At 44.0% G+C, this 15791-nt stretch overlaps 1 protein-coding gene across 2 annotated transcripts in view; it reads left to right on the forward strand.

The window, feature by feature from the left end:
* The window catches only part of khdrbs3 (KH domain containing, RNA binding, signal transduction associated 3), a 90221-nt gene that overhangs the window by 28852 nt on the left and 45578 nt on the right, over window positions 1-15791 (forward strand). For both annotated transcript variants that reach the window (XM_079521788.1, XM_079521787.1), the window contains exons 5-6: window positions 3470-3612; window positions 13980-14166. In XM_079521788.1, the coding sequence (XP_079377914.1) occupies window positions 3470-3612; window positions 13980-14166 (330 nt within the window). The remainder of the gene's footprint in view (window positions 1-3469; window positions 3613-13979; window positions 14167-15791) is intronic.

Consider the following 15791-nt stretch of genomic DNA (forward strand, 5'->3'; position numbering starts at 1 on the left):
TTCACTTCTGTGGTCTCTAACATTACACCTAGCTACATGTTTGGGAATTTATTTCATATTTACATGTCAATTGCAGCTCTGACACTTATTTCAGACATGCTCTAGTATGTGAAGAGTCTGCCTGTGCTATTAACTCATTTTGGAAAAAAAAAGAAAACAAGTTTTTCTCCTCTGGTGAAAAGCTGTAATTTGCGCGATGGCAGTCTCTCAGTCAAATCTGACTCTTCCCCCCTCACTTTTTAGTTTGTCTATCTATACACTAGAGTCACTATACATTCCTGGAATAGGAGATTTGGTGTAAAGAAGGCGTCTTCAATGTTTTTCAGTCCAAGGACCCCTTAGCTGAGAAAGAGATGAAGCAGGGACCCCAATAATATAATGTATAAAATTGTGTTGCAAGTTTTTTTTGTTTATTTACACAATATATTTTCTATTAATATGATGGATTCATGTTAATGTGTGTTTTCGGACAAATAACCACTTAAATTAAATACTCAATATTTAGTAAACTTGACCTGGCTCTGTAAAGGTTCTGCCTCCCTCTACAGTCTACACCAAAAGACCAAATCTCTTCACCGAAAATAAACAACCTACAAGTAGCCTACACAATGCGCCACGCTGCGAGCCGACACATAAGCCTGACACTCTGAATTTGAATTTAGTTTCACTACGTCATTCAGTCTGAAAGCCCTCTCAGTGCAGTCGTTTTCTGAGATGGGGGCGTAGCCAAAGTGGGACTCTTTGGCGATTGGTTCACACTGGATTATCTGGTTAGATTTTCAACCGAGAAACTAGCCAGGCTAAGTCGACCGTCAATAGTTTTTTTTCCCGAATGCTCCCCCCAGAAGAGGGACGCTAGGTTTCAAGTCATTAAGTTAAAACGTTGAGTATACAAGTTTCTTCCACCATTAGTCGTAGAGTTCTCCAACTCTGCCCGAACCCGACCAGGCCCGATCCGACCCGACATTTTAGGGCCGGGTTGGGCCTAAAATGTATGCTAATCAGTACCGGGCCGGGCCGGGCCTCGGGCTCCATGAAAAAAAAAATATATATATTGAATTTGTTTCTAATAATAAAAAGAATAGTTCTGTTCTGTCTGTTTGTGTATTTATCTATTATGAAGATGACTGGTGTTTCACTTTTACTCTGTGTAGAGTTCTCAAATTCTGCACAAACCCGACCAGGCCCGGTCTGACGTTTTAGGGCCGGGTCGGGCCTAAAATCTATGCCGGCCCCATCAGAACTCTAATTAGTCGTGGTGGGTATACAACAATAATGGCTTAACCCATTTTGGGCGGGAACCCCTTTTGGTGTTTTAATCATTAAACTTTAGCTATTGAAAAATAGCAGATCTACAAGCTCATAGCGCGGCACCGAGTGCCGCGCTATGAACTTGTAGGTCTGCTATTTTTTTTAAATCGTGAAAATGTGGCCCAAATCTTTGAATATATATTCTTTCAGAGCCTACGTTTTTAACTCAAATCTTTGCATCTGGAGGGTCCCTGGAACAACATATTTTCATATGGGTTGTCGGCGGCCAAATTCAGATAATTCTGGGGGTCTTTGACATGCAAAAGGTTGAGAACCACTAACATAGAAACATGAGTTTTTGTCCTCAGGTCAAAATGGCTTAACACACTCAGAAGGTATAGTAGTCCCTCAGAGTGGGCCACTGTGGCACTCCCAGTCCCAGCGGAAACCCAGTCACTCTCGCGCTCCATCCATTATAAATGAACTGTAATGCTTTTCTATTATCACCCCAACCCCCCCCCCCCCCCAATACAGTACCTGCTGTAGTTAACGTCACATGTCGATACGCTTCCCCACGCGACAATCAAATCAATCACTGCGTGAATAAAGACCCATTTCCATATTAATTGCGGGCTTTTTAATTCCGCCCGATGGAAACAACTGTGCGACGATAAAGCCCAAACGGGGTCCCGCCCGCGGGGTTTTATCAGCGGGGTATCTGAAGTGTTTCACAGCCTCAGGGGTAGCGGTCACGCCGGCACTGTAAAGTACATTAATTAGATATTCCCGGGGCTGTAACCCTGGAGATAAAGGACGTAATTTAATACGGTGTAATTGAAAGCGAGCGCACGCTGTGTGCATGTGCGCGCGCGTGTGTGTGTGTGTGCGCGCACGCGCGTGTGCGTGAGATATAGACATTGTGAGGATACTGTCCTGACAAGAGACATTTAGGGTTGAAAGGTGTTACAATTTAGGACAAGATGCTGGTTATAGGGTTAAGACAAGGTACTTGGAGGTCATGTTTATGGCTTGGGGTTGGAGTTATACGTGCAGGTGTTGAAACCAGCTCAGTGGCCTTGTGGTTAGAGTGTCCGCCCTGAGACTGGGAGGTTGGGGTTCGATCCCAAAGTCAGTCAGTCATACCAAAGACTCTAAAAATGGGACCCAGTGCCTCCCTGCTTGACACTCAGCATCAAGGGTTGGATTGGGGGTAAGTCCCTGCGACATACTAGCATCATGTTCAGGGGGTGTACTTGTACATCAAGCTGCCTCACGCTACAGAAACAGGAGATAGGCTCCTGCCCTATGGGCCTCATGGCTCGGCAAGGCTACTTACTTACTTGGAGGTCATGTTTATGGCTTGGGGTTGGAGTTATACGTGCAGGTGTTGAGTTATACGGGACTGTGTTGAGCACCGAAAGTGGCCGGTCCACAAGCATTGCGCCGCGACATGTTGTGAGCCTGTTATATGTAGCATATGGTGTGGAAACACCGACCTTCCCATGCAGCTCCCAAGAACAGCCGTCCAAACAGTTTTACTTTTCAATATTTTCTTTATTCTCTTCAGGGCAGGGGGTTACAAACCCTCCAGGAGGGGAAGGACTGCTCATAACTAAATCAAAACGGGAAACAAGATAGAAAAATCAGACGTGTCTGAACGCGAGTGGTACTGTACTGTACTGTACTGTACTGTACTGTACTGTACTGTACTGTACTGTACTGTACTGTACTGTACTGTACTGTACTGTACTGTACTGTACTGTACTGTACTGTGCAAGCCCTCCTTCCTGGCCTGTGTGTGTGTGTGTGTTAGGCTGTGCAACAGTGACACTTGGTGGTGAACAAAGGCTATAACGCTATTTTCGTGCTCGGACACAGGGACACAGGGACCCAGCGACACACACACATAGCTGTCTATAGGAGTGGTTGCACCACTCAAAAGGTTACCTACACACGACAGAAAACCTCCTTATCCAAAAACAAAGCCCAAACAATATAATCTGCTATTTTCGGTGGCAGCAATTAAGCATAGGACTCAAACTATAGAGATGTCCCGATCCGATCACGTGATCGGAAATCGGCAACCGATCACATGATTTTCAAAATATCGGAAATCGGGAGGAAAGGATTATGCTGGATTTCAAGTGGTTAAGATTACAATCTTCTACAAGCTGTCCTCACAAGTATAGTAACGGTGCGTGTGTGTGTGTGTGTGCAGGACTACAATGATGAGATCAGACAGGCCCAGCTGCAGGAGCTCACGTACTTGAATGGCGGCTCGGAGGAGGCCAAGGTGCCGGCACCGGTGCGGGGCAAGTCTGCGACGCGCAGCAGAGGAACACCTGCTCCTGGGGCTCCCAGGTAAGACAAGCTGCTTCCAAACCGTGCCGACTTCTTTTTTATGTGTGTACAATGTGGAAATCGTGCCTGATCGTTCTGTCTTCCCATCTTCTGCTCGGGCGCGGTGCGGCACAATGACTCTTCAAGTCAAAGTTGTTATACAACGATTGACAGTTTTGGCGTGTAGCTAGCAGACGCTCTTTGTCCAGAGAGACGTCCAATAACCCATTTAGGCCTAGCCTGGAACTCACCTATGCTTTTTATGGCATAGGCAGCTCCCAGCAGGATCCGCCGGGAGAAACTATGCGCAGCTGCGCGACATGAGACTAATTACTTAGAGCGACAGAGAGAGAGAGAGGAGTGTGTGCGTGTGTGTCAATTTAACAAAGGTGCAGACGATCATAAATCAGCAGAGAGTGAGAGATGTTTGTGCTACTCTATGCCGAATTAAAATGGACTCGGACCCAGACTTTTTTTTTTCTCCCTGGAAAAAAAACGTCTGGGTTTCCGAAAGAATATATATTCAAAGATTTGTGCCGCATTTTTACGATTTTTTAAAAATAGCAGACCTACAAGTTCATAGCTTTAGCTATTTTTCAATAGCTAAAGCATAACATAATGCTAACGCCAAAAGGGGTTCCCGCCCAAAATGGGATAAGCAAGGTAAACACAAGCGCAGGGAGCGAGTGCAGTGCCTCAGTAAACAGGGATCACAGGTAAAACCAAGAACAAAGCGGCAGACTAAACAACAAACACTATCAAAATAAAAACGGCATGCTATCTGAATTACGGATAAGGTGGAGCTTGAGGTGAGTCTTCTTCAGATTGCTGGGAAATCTGGGAGTGAGTTATGAAGCGTCGTTATGTGCGTCTTCTGATCTCTGCTACTTTAAATATAGGACTGCGCCTCACGCCGGGCGCCGATCGTTCTTAAAAGGTGATGGCAGCTGACACTCTGATTGGTTTAATTAATGTAAATGCCTAAAACACACACATGACTAACTCAGGTCTCAGGGCGTGTTGCGCCAGGCGCTAACACATGGTGCCCACGTAAATGCATCCTGTACTGTACATATAGCAAAAGATGTCTGTGGGCAATGACACCCTAGGCTGAGTTTTGTCATTTGTGACTAAATTTGACTGAGGGACTGGCATTGGATTTTTTTTGAATTTTCGTTTTTTCACGTCATGTGAAAGCAGGGAATCATAGCTTCAAATTGACATTGGTTGTTCAGTTCGACCCACCAGTTTTGGAGATATGGCTTATAGAGTAATGTCTTGCAGAAAACAGCGAGTTGAGAAAACAGGCTTGAAAGGTTCACTTCTGTGGACTCTTAACATTACACCTAGCTACATGTTTAGTCGATTTCAGCTCTGACACTTAATTCAGACATGCTCTAGTATGTGAATAGTCTGTGCTATTAACTCATTTTGAAAAAAAGAAAGAAAAAAAAGGTTTTTCTCTTCTGGTGAAAAGCTGGAGTTTGCGCGATGGCAGGCTCTCAGTCAAATCTGGTCACATTTGTGTTCCTGTACTGTACAGGATAAAAACTACAGAAAGATAAAAATAAATAAATAAATAAAACATGGCAGGCTGATATTTAGTACCCTGTGACAATATAAGCAACACAGCTGAAACAAAAAAATATAAATAACAGGTGTGTTAGATTGAGGTGTGTCCATGTGCAAGTGTTGGCTCACATTCACAGCCTCAGCCTGATGACCTAAAAGTCTAATATCTCCCCCGGCCCAGTGGCTAAGATGTCGGCTTTCCACACGTGAGACCCGGCAGATACAAATCCACGGGCGGTTTTTTTAGGGTGGCTAGTGTGTGATATGAAATGTGAGCTGTAATCTCACATAGTCGCTCTGGATTAAGAGCGTCTGCTAAATGCCTAAATTGTAATTGTAATTGTAATCATATTCCATCATATTCACGTGCTTTTGGAGAGAAATGAGACGGACTCCAATCCATGCAGTCACTTTCAGTAGTAGAGGCCTGCAGAGGGGAGCTGTATGTGTCTGTGACACAGGTGATGGTCGTTATTGATGCTCATTAATAATACATCAAGGAAGGCAATTATGTTTCTGCACTGTCAAATAGGTCTACATCTATCCTAAGATGCCATCAAAGAAAAGAAGAAATGTTAACTCGAGCTAGGTTTAAACATGAAAGCATGTTTACAGTTGTTTACATGAAAAGAAATGTTACTTTTGCAATGTAGTTAAATAAAAATTGTGAAAAAAGCTTGGGGGGAAGATAAATCATAAAAAAATAAAAAAAAAATCGGTAATTTGTCTGGAAAATAATTGTGTTGAAAGTATCGTGAAAAATCGTATCGTGAACCTCATATCGTGATACGTATCGTATCGTGAGTTGAGTGTATCGTTACATGCCTAATAGACAGTATAGTCAACAGTCAGCTGCTTGCACCCTTAACACGGTGGCACACTTAAATCCAACACACCCATTATTGTGTATTAGCTGCAGCTGTGTTGTGTACATCACAGACTAAAGGTCAACCTTCCATATTTTGTATCCTTCTGTAGTTTTTAAACCTGTACAAAAACCCCACAACGCGCTGCAGTGCAGAATGCTGCGAGACGTATCGGTTTATGCCGTCGATGGGCATTTATAAAGATGGAGGCACAGCTGCTGTCCAGTATGGTGTGCCGTCTGCTTTCGAATAACATTCTCGATACTGTCAGCGAGTAGGTTTAAGCAAAAAAGTATAGCTTTAAGTTAGGACTAACGTATCTGACATCCATTAGACCAGTTGGCGAGCCCCATCAGACTGAACGTTTATGTGTCATTGTAACACAAACTGTATCATGTGCGAGATTGTACACTGATGCAATGTCTGGTATGGCACAACAACAATGTCAATTTGCATAAAAGCCCTGAGATGCAACTGATCTGCATTTTACAGCCGTTTATCTTTCTGTCCTACTGAATCTACAATCCTCAGAGAGTCCGCAAAGAACAAAAAGCACAAATCCTCAAGGCCTTCGCAATTGTCTGCAACCGACGCCGGGGCTTTACAAACTTGACTGGAGGAAAACAAATCGACCGCCGCAACTGTTTGCCTTTTGTGTTTGTAAAAGCAAACAAACAATCTTTTCATTGGATTTTAAAGATAAACAAGGTCACACAGAAGGTGTTTGTATTGCTCAGGGACAGAATTTAATTGGCTGTGGTTGGAATTATAGTTTAATTAGCATTTACCATGTCTAATACGGTCTCTTTATTAGTGCTGATAAGAAACAATGCCCCACAGGCCCTTGCAACATATATGTGCTATACACTCTGCATGCTGTACCCAGTGTTCTGTAGCCTACATTACTTTGAATAAATCACACTACTGAGTGAAGACATACTAGTTCATCGTACAGCAGCTAAAAGGATGATGATGATAATAATAAAATAAAATAAAACCTAACAAATTAACTTAAGTATTCCATCATATGAAATCCAACCGTCAGCTGCTTCTGACGGAATACTCCGTCATATAAGCTTTTTTAATGATATAAAACGAGATCGCTATAATTACCAAATACCATCCACCTCTAGTCAGCTAGGCCTAATACTAGTTACCACCGGCCTTAATCAGCCCCAACTAGCATTCCTGGGGGATAATACATATGTCTCATATATGGTTAATATCAGTAATGGGGATAATACATATACATTTTGCTTTCTCATCAGCATTCATCTTAGGCTTAATAGGCCTGGCGTTCCACCGAACCCACCTCCTCTCCGTCCTATTATGCTTAGAAGGTATAATATTATCCCTCTTCATCGCACTGTCCATTTGAACTCTTCAGCTCGGCGCCACCGGGTACTCTGCAGCCCCTATACTGGTCCTAGCCTTCTCAGCAATTTATTTTATATTTTGGTCTTTGGCCTTTCCTTCTGCAGCTGACTCCTTGTGTTTCGTGTATGTGGACTGCCGTTCACCTCTTGTATACTGGCCGACTGAAAAGGCTCATGACTCTAAATCTACGGAGCTCTCCATGGTTTTGACAAATCGCCGCTGTTCGGGGGTCTTTCCTGATTGCACGGTGATCCTGATTGGAACGTTTTCTAGAGCAAGGATGGCCTCATTTTAGCTCGCTATAGCATTGACGCTAAATATTTAGCATCTAAAAATGGAACGCCAAAACGTTTAGTGTGCGTCACACTAAAACCATGCAGTTCCGGGTCGGCAGTGAGGCGCCGTCACTTTCGTCCACCAGGGGGAAGACGATGTGTTAATCAATGGATTGTTTCCATTGTGGTCCAATATATAGAATTCATCATAAAGACAATACAATACAAATCATCATCAATACAGGAACAATGAAAGGTAGATTTACAGAAAGGGGGCGTTCGTGGCGATTGCCACTCCCTAGTGTTCACACTCATCTTCAAATTACATTTTTGATGCACATTTTCTCCACCTATGAACATTTCTTGTCACATTGACGCAGAATGCCCTCTCGTCCATGCATGTGACACATACAGTATGTTACAGGCACTTGTTTTCCTGTCTGCAATACACTATACTGTACATTAATTAAACCGATTCCATGCCGCCACTAGAGGCGGTATCGTGCGGCCAATGCTAGTGGCAATGCGCGCAAAACCAAAGCATACGACGACCCCCTTGGCCCACCAGGAAGTGATGCAATCCTGCTCTGTAGTACATGTGAGTGTGAGTGTAACATGTGAGTAAAAGAAAAATACAAAAAATTAAAATATTATTTTTAATTACTGGATTAAGTGACATGAATCAAAAACAAGATTTCTGGTTTTGGCACACAGGGGACAAACAGGCTAAAACCGAGACTTCGCGTTCTTGGCATGTTTTGTGTTAACCACTTACCAACCTAGCCTCGGAAACCCAGACGTTTTTATTTCCAGGGAGAAAAAAAAAAGTCTGGGGCCGACTACACTTCAATACGGCATACAGTAGCGCAAACGTCGATCACTCTCTGCTGATTTCTGATCGTCTGCATCTTTGTTAAATTGACGCACACACGTACACACACACACTCCTCTCTCTCTCTGTCACTCGAATTAATTAGTCTGATGTTGCGCAGCTGCGTCTAGATTCTCCCGGCGGATCCTGCCCATAGAGTATAAAGAAGGATAGAGACTGAACTGACTGAAGCACCCGGAAGAGCCTTCTACTTCCACCTTTTTTCGATTTTGGGTAGTGCAAACGTTAAAGCCCAGCTGCACGGGGTTTCCCAATCATACTTCCACGGGTCCGCCTGCAGTCCCTCCTCTTACCACTAGGGCCCAGTGCTTCAACGTTGGAGAGCCTCACTGGCCCCTTGATCCTGCCGGGAGCTGCCTATGCCATAGAAAGCATAGGTGGACCCCAGGCTACTTCCAACCTGGCGTCCCTGTTCGTTTGCATGTCATTATAGGCAAACGTATAAAAAAAAAGAGAAAGATAAACAGAGGTCATATACCGTAGAGGGTGTTGCATTGCTCTGTGACAGAATGTAAATTGCTGCCGTTTGAATTACATTGTAATTACAGCCATGCGATGATGCGACAAGTTATGAGCTTTATAGAGGCCATTCATTTCTGCCATTCTTTTCCGCCAATGCATGGCTTTTGGAGATTACAGCATGCATGTGACAGCCAAGTCTATAATAACTTTATTTAATAATAACTTTATTTATATAGCACCTTTCTATAGGCATGAGCCACAAAGTGCTGCACAGGAATAATAACAAGAACATTCACAACAGAAGAAATATGATTAAATAATGATTCTTTAATGTTTGTTTAGAGCACTTTGGGTGCCGGGGGAACTTTTCAGAATAATGGCGCTAGAGTGCCAAGCAGATAAGGGAGATTTTACTCTGGAAAACCCCATGCCTTTCATGTGCCCCCAAAACCGGGAGGTGAAATCTTCCTCTAGTTATTTCGTAGTCGTAAAACTGATCTCTCTTAGCGTTAATGTTTGTTTAGGGCACTAAAGGACGACGTAAGATGTCATGTGGCCGATATTAATACAGTGAGCGCCCCTCACTTCACACAAGTGTGATTTTTGAGGGGCGCTATAGCCCCTCCTATATGTCCAGCTTTTGGTGTGTGTGCAACAAACTTTGTCCTAACACAAATATTAAGATCCCATTGGCAACGAATGGACAGTTTTTACGTCATGGTGTCTATTTTACGTCATGACGATGATGTCCCCCTTTAGCCATGAAAATGCGAGAGAGAAGATTTACGGCGTGCCCCAAATCTGTAATCTACAGCTCCATTAAAGATGAAATGGAAAGCAGTGAAACAGTGACCTGATAGAGGTCCCTCAGGGGGGTTTCAGTGTATGAATAAAGTTAGTGCTGGAGAGATCAGTGTGCTGGGCTGCCTTTTAAAAAAATGAAAACTCATTTGGGTGCAAAAAAAATTGAAGTTCTACGAGACCACAGCGCCTCGGTCTATAGCTGTCATTATTGGTGGAACGGTTTTGAATTCCCTGGCAACTTGACAACGTTCGCAGATCAGAACGTTGTGTTTTCACGCTTCTGCAGAGAGTTCTCAATCACTGATGATAATTAAACTTACCCCAGGAAGTGTGTAGTTGTTTTTTTTCCCTTTCCTTTCCTTACTTTGTATTTATTTAAAGGTACCCTAAAAAAGAAATGTTATTTTCAACAGTGTTGGAATAACTCCTACAATAAGGTGTGAACATTGCCACCTCTCACTCTTCCAAAGCAAGAATTCAACACTTACAGTCATTGTCAATCACATCAGGCAAACGCAGTGAGCTTATCGAGATCCTAACACTACAGTTTTAACAGCGGGAGACCTTAGAGACCAACGGCGTCAAGCGTCGCTTGAATTTCATTGGCTATCGCCCAATCGGCCACTATCGCCGGGCGACGTCGCCCAAAAGATGATTTTTTTTTTTTGGCCGACGTTCCTCCGCCCACTTTTCGACCATCGCCTGTTCGCCTGCTATCGCCTAAAACGTAGGGTCATTATTTTCGGGGTAAAGCAGTTAATCGTGAGCTTGTAGTTCAGACCCCACCTGAAACTGTATTAATTTTGTTTACTAAAGAGCTTGAGGGACCCAATAGGTGTGTGCTCTTATCTCTGCCAGCCTTGCGGTCCACAATCAGAATGGCTCATAATACAATTACAAATATAATACAATTATTTCACCAAATATCACTTACATCCCCCTTTAATACAATACACATCTGCTGTGGTTGTAGGTGGTCTCCCTGCCCTTCCATTGAGACATTTTGACAGGTACAAATGATGTGGTCAAAGCATCCCCCCCCCACCACCCTTCCCTCCACCCTTTTTGGAGTGTAAAAGGATTTTTTTCAGAACATAGAATAGATTTGAATGGAATCAACTTCATGGTCACATCACAGTAAAGTAGTCTCCATCGTGTAACCACAAGAAAGGGAAGAGGGAACCAAGGGGTCTCATTTTCCAGAAAAAAAATGTACACATACATAGTACCTGAGATTTTATATATATATATATATATATATATATATTTATATATATATACACACACGCACGCACGCGCCGCGCGCGCACGCACACACACACACACACACACACACACACACACACACACACACACACACACACACACACACACACACACACACACACACACACACACACACACACACACACACACACACACACACACACACACACACACACACACACAGTGTATAGTGTGAATTGCAGATCGGCTGTTTTCAGTGAATTGCAGATCATCTGTTTTCAGTGAATTGCAGATCGGCTGTTTTCAGTGAATTGTAGATCGGCTGTTTTCAGTGAATTGTAGATCGGCTGTTTTCAGTGAATTGCAGATCGGCTGTTTTCAGTGAATTGCAGATCGGCTGTTTTCAGTGAATTGTAGATGGGCTGTTTTCAGTGAATTGTAGATGGGCTGTTTTCAGTGAATTGCAGATCGGCTGTTTTCAGTGAATTGCAGATCGGCTGTTTTCAGTGAATTGCAGATCGGCTGTTTTCAGTGAATTGCAGATCGGCTGTTTTCAGTGAATTGCAGATCGGCTGTTTTCAGTGAATTGTAGATTGGCTGTTTTCAGTGCTGAGACTAAAACAGTTGGGGGGCTAACTCCCGTGTCGTTCCACTCAGACAGCAGTGATCCAGAAAAATATCAAACATGTCTGAAAATTATCAGGACAGCCCTGAGCGTCTGTGCGCAAATCGGCAGGCTTAAGACTGGATCTTTAAACCGCTTACACTAGCAGCAGTGTTTCTCAACATTTTTGGGGCCAGCTGCCCCCCCCCCCCCCCCCCCCCCCCACACCCAATCCAAATGTAGGCTACGTTTCTGAACATGTAGTCTATTATTCTATTACACCATTGTACGTGGTGTGTCAACCCCCACCCCCATACTCCCAAATAAAATCGTATTGATTATCTTGATTACATTGTAGTCTGAGTCCAGCTTAAAGGGACACTTCACCCTTTTTGCAAAAAAATATATGTTAATGACGTTTAGAAGATGTAGAACACTTTCCTGAGGGTCTGTATGTGTGTAATATGTGGTTTTAGATTTTTTTAGATTTTAGCAGTGAGCCCAGTGTCTCTGATGTCATCGACACTGGGCTCACTTCCTGGACTACATTGTTGGCTCAGTAAGACAGCCCTCCCCCTATCCACAAGGAGGAGCAGTGCATCCAAAGAAGTATGGGAATTGTAGTCCAGGAAGGAAGTGAGACCAGTGTCCATGACATCAGAGACACTGGGCTCACTGCTACAATCTAAAATATCTAAAACCACATATTACACACATAAAGACCCCCAGGAAAGTGTTCTAAATCTTCTAAACGTCATTAACATATATATTTTTGCAAAAAGGGTGAAGTGTCCCTTTAAGTGTGACACAACCAAAACCCACTCAAACATTATCTTTCTGACATATCAGGCTATAGCTTACTGCAGGGGTTCCCAAACTTTTTCATAAAACTGATACTAATTAGCCTGTGGACCCCCCCCCCATTTGAAAATACATGCCGAGGACCCCCATAAGGGAAGATTTGTACGGCTCTAGCAGTGATTTTCAACCGTTTTCATTTCAAGGGCCCCCCCGGTTTGACCTGAATTAGGCTACGGGGCCCTATTTATGGCATTTCTATGGCATCTCTGGGACCCCCAATGTATAAATACGTATGTATAAAAACGAAAATCACACAAAAAAGTTTATTTAGCGATTTTCTGCCTTTTCATTATTGGCGAGATGAGGACCATTTTGCCAGGCTCGGTCACATATTGTAAAACTCTGAGAGTGTACAAATGGAACCACAAGTTGTCTGGCTTACTGTACTGCTCAATGAAATGCTATAAAGCGGCTCTATAACAGCTCTGTTCTGCCCTGTCTGTACTGTGCTGTTCTTTCATCTAAAGTCTTCCCAAATCTCTTCAGCTCTAGCTCCAAAAGAAGTGTGTCCAAACTTACAAAAACATATTATGAATTTAACCCATTTTGGGCGGGAACCCCTTTTGGTGTTAGCATTATGTTATGCTTTAGCTATTGAAAAATATCAGATCTACAAGCTCATAGCGCGCCACCGAGTGGCGCGCTACGAGCTTGTAGGTCTGCTATTTTTGAAAAATCAAAGAACGACTGACATAGAAACATAGCTTTTTCAGAAAACTCAGGATGTAGAAGACATTTTTAGAATCTGATCTCAGATCAGAATGGGTTAAACCCCTTTGGCCCGATTTCATCATCAGTGAAAGTAGCAGATCCTACTCTCAAGATGTGAGCTTGTATAAAAAATATATATACAGTATCAGAAAATTGCTATAATTCGTTAGAATTCATTAGAATACAAAACTTGTATGAGTCGTGACCCATAAAAATAGTTGACGTGATCAAAAAAATCACACCCGTGTGAACTGAGTGGTGTAAGGTCTTATATAGACTGATCAGCTGTGGTCTGACGTAATGTGTGACGTAATGAAATCACACCCGTGTGAACTGGGTGGTGTAAGGTCTTATATAGACTGATCAGCTGTGGTCTGACGTAATGTCTGACGTAATGAAATCACACCCGTGTGAACTGGGTGACCATAGCAACCATGCTAATTTTTTTTGGTACGGACAGACACGTAAACTAACAAAGCCAGTTGTAGGAGTGGTTTACACCACTCAAAAATATATATACAGTATCAGAAAATTGCTATAATTCGTTAGAATTCATTAGAATACAAAACTTGTATGAGTCGTGACCCATAAAAATAGTTGCCGTGATCAAAAAAAAATGGGGAGCCGACTCGTCGTTTGGCAAACACCGATTTCCTAGTGCATACCGTATACTCCATGAAATGCTAAACGGGTCTTTGATCTAAAAGCCCGTGGCCGTTTGTCTTGTTGCGTTCCAGGAGTCGAGGAGGAGTCCCTCCCCTCCACGCCGCAGTGCCCCGTGGCGTGGCGCCCAGAGGCGCCCCACTCAGCCGGGTACCCTCCACCAGAGGGAGGGGTGTGCCCGCACTGAGAGCCCGGGGGGCACCCCCGCCGGCCGGATACAGACCGCCACCGCCCATCGTACAGGACGCGTACGGCGAATACGTAAGTATATGCACGCACGCACGCACGCACGCAACGCACGCACGCACGCACGCACGCACGCACGCACGCACGCACGCACGCACGCACGCACGCACGCACGCACGCACGCACACAGACACAGACGCACACGCACACATGATGACGAGTATAAATGCTAAGTGTAAGATATAAATATAATCCTATCCCTAACGTGAGTTTAACTAAAACATCGTCCTCACAATGTCTTATTTCTCAAAATAAACTATCTCTTGAAATCTACTACTGTATGCTTGAGGGGAATAGAAATAAAGACACACTGTGTGTGTGTGTGCGTGCGTGCGTGTGTGTGTGTGTGCGCGTGTGCGTGCGTGCTTCTGTAATGCGGTAAAGTGCACACTGCAAAGCCTTCCTTTTTTCCCCCCTTTCAACACGTGGCCTTGGCCGTGAAGAGGTTTTACCCAAGTGTCTGCTGCCGGTATTACATGTTTCTTTTGGTGTTGCAGGGCTTTTGTGCCTTTTCCCCATTCTTAAGGGAACTGTGCGGAAATATCAACAGCTGCCAGAAATGAATACATTAGGCTTGGAGTCAGGCCCTTTGTGCACTTGCCAGGAGACTCCCGCTGCACACTGTCAAAGCAGGTTCCCCCAGGACATTGGCACCGACGTAGCATATTTAGCAGATAGAGGGTGAGGGGAGGTGGCCCGCTGCTGGAGAATTGCCCCGGCAGCCCATACCTAACAACATCTGACAGGTTTATCCCAGTTTGGGCGGGAAACCCCTTTTTGGTTGTTTTAAAGCATCGTGTTATACTTTATAGCCATTGAAAAATAGCAGATCTACAAGCTCATCAGCGCGGCACCGAGTGCCGCGCTGATGAGCTTGTAGGTCTGCTATTTTTAAAAAATCGTGAAAATGTGGCGCAAATCTTTGAATATATATTCTTTCAGAGTGAACGTTTTTTAACTCAAATCTTTGCTTCTGTGGGGAGGTCCCTGGAACAGCATATGTTCAGATGGGGGGGTCGGCAGGCCAATTACAGATAATTCTGGGGGTCCTTGACATGAAAAAGGTTGCGAACCACTGACATAGAAACAGAGGGGTTTTTTTCAGAAAACTGTCAGGATTTAGAAGGCATTCGTAGAATCGTTCCCTGCTGCAGGTCCAAATGGGTTATTCAGAGGTTGCAATTCAAATGCGTTGGAGGTCACACCGAATGACTCCTGGACCAGCTGTTTGCCATCATTGCCACCGTTGTTAAACCTGCGTGCCCCCCCCCCCCCTCCCCCGCCCCTCAAGGCATCTGCACCTGTGCGTCTGAGTCGGAGGAGGAGAGGAGAAAAAAAAGTCCCCCCGCAAACATCTGCCACATGATAAATCTAACCACATCGCCGCGAATTAGAGGCTGAATGAGTTGCTCTCCGTGGTCCTGAATGCATCCCCCTACCCCCTACCCTCCCGAATTGTTTTCTTCATTTAGTGCTAACAAATGGGGTCTTGTATTCATCAGCGAAATGACACGGATATACGCCGCTGTCAAGTGGAAACCTTGTAAGAAATAACCCGTTTTCCAATTATTTAGTCACAAGCTCTTGTTACTGATACTTATAAAGCCCAGCAACAACTATTATAGAAGATATTAATCCAT

This window comes from Electrona antarctica (assembly GCF_951216825.1).
Source record: "Electrona antarctica genome assembly, chromosome: 15".
Lineage (NCBI taxonomy): Eukaryota > Metazoa > Chordata > Actinopteri > Myctophiformes > Myctophidae > Electrona > Electrona antarctica.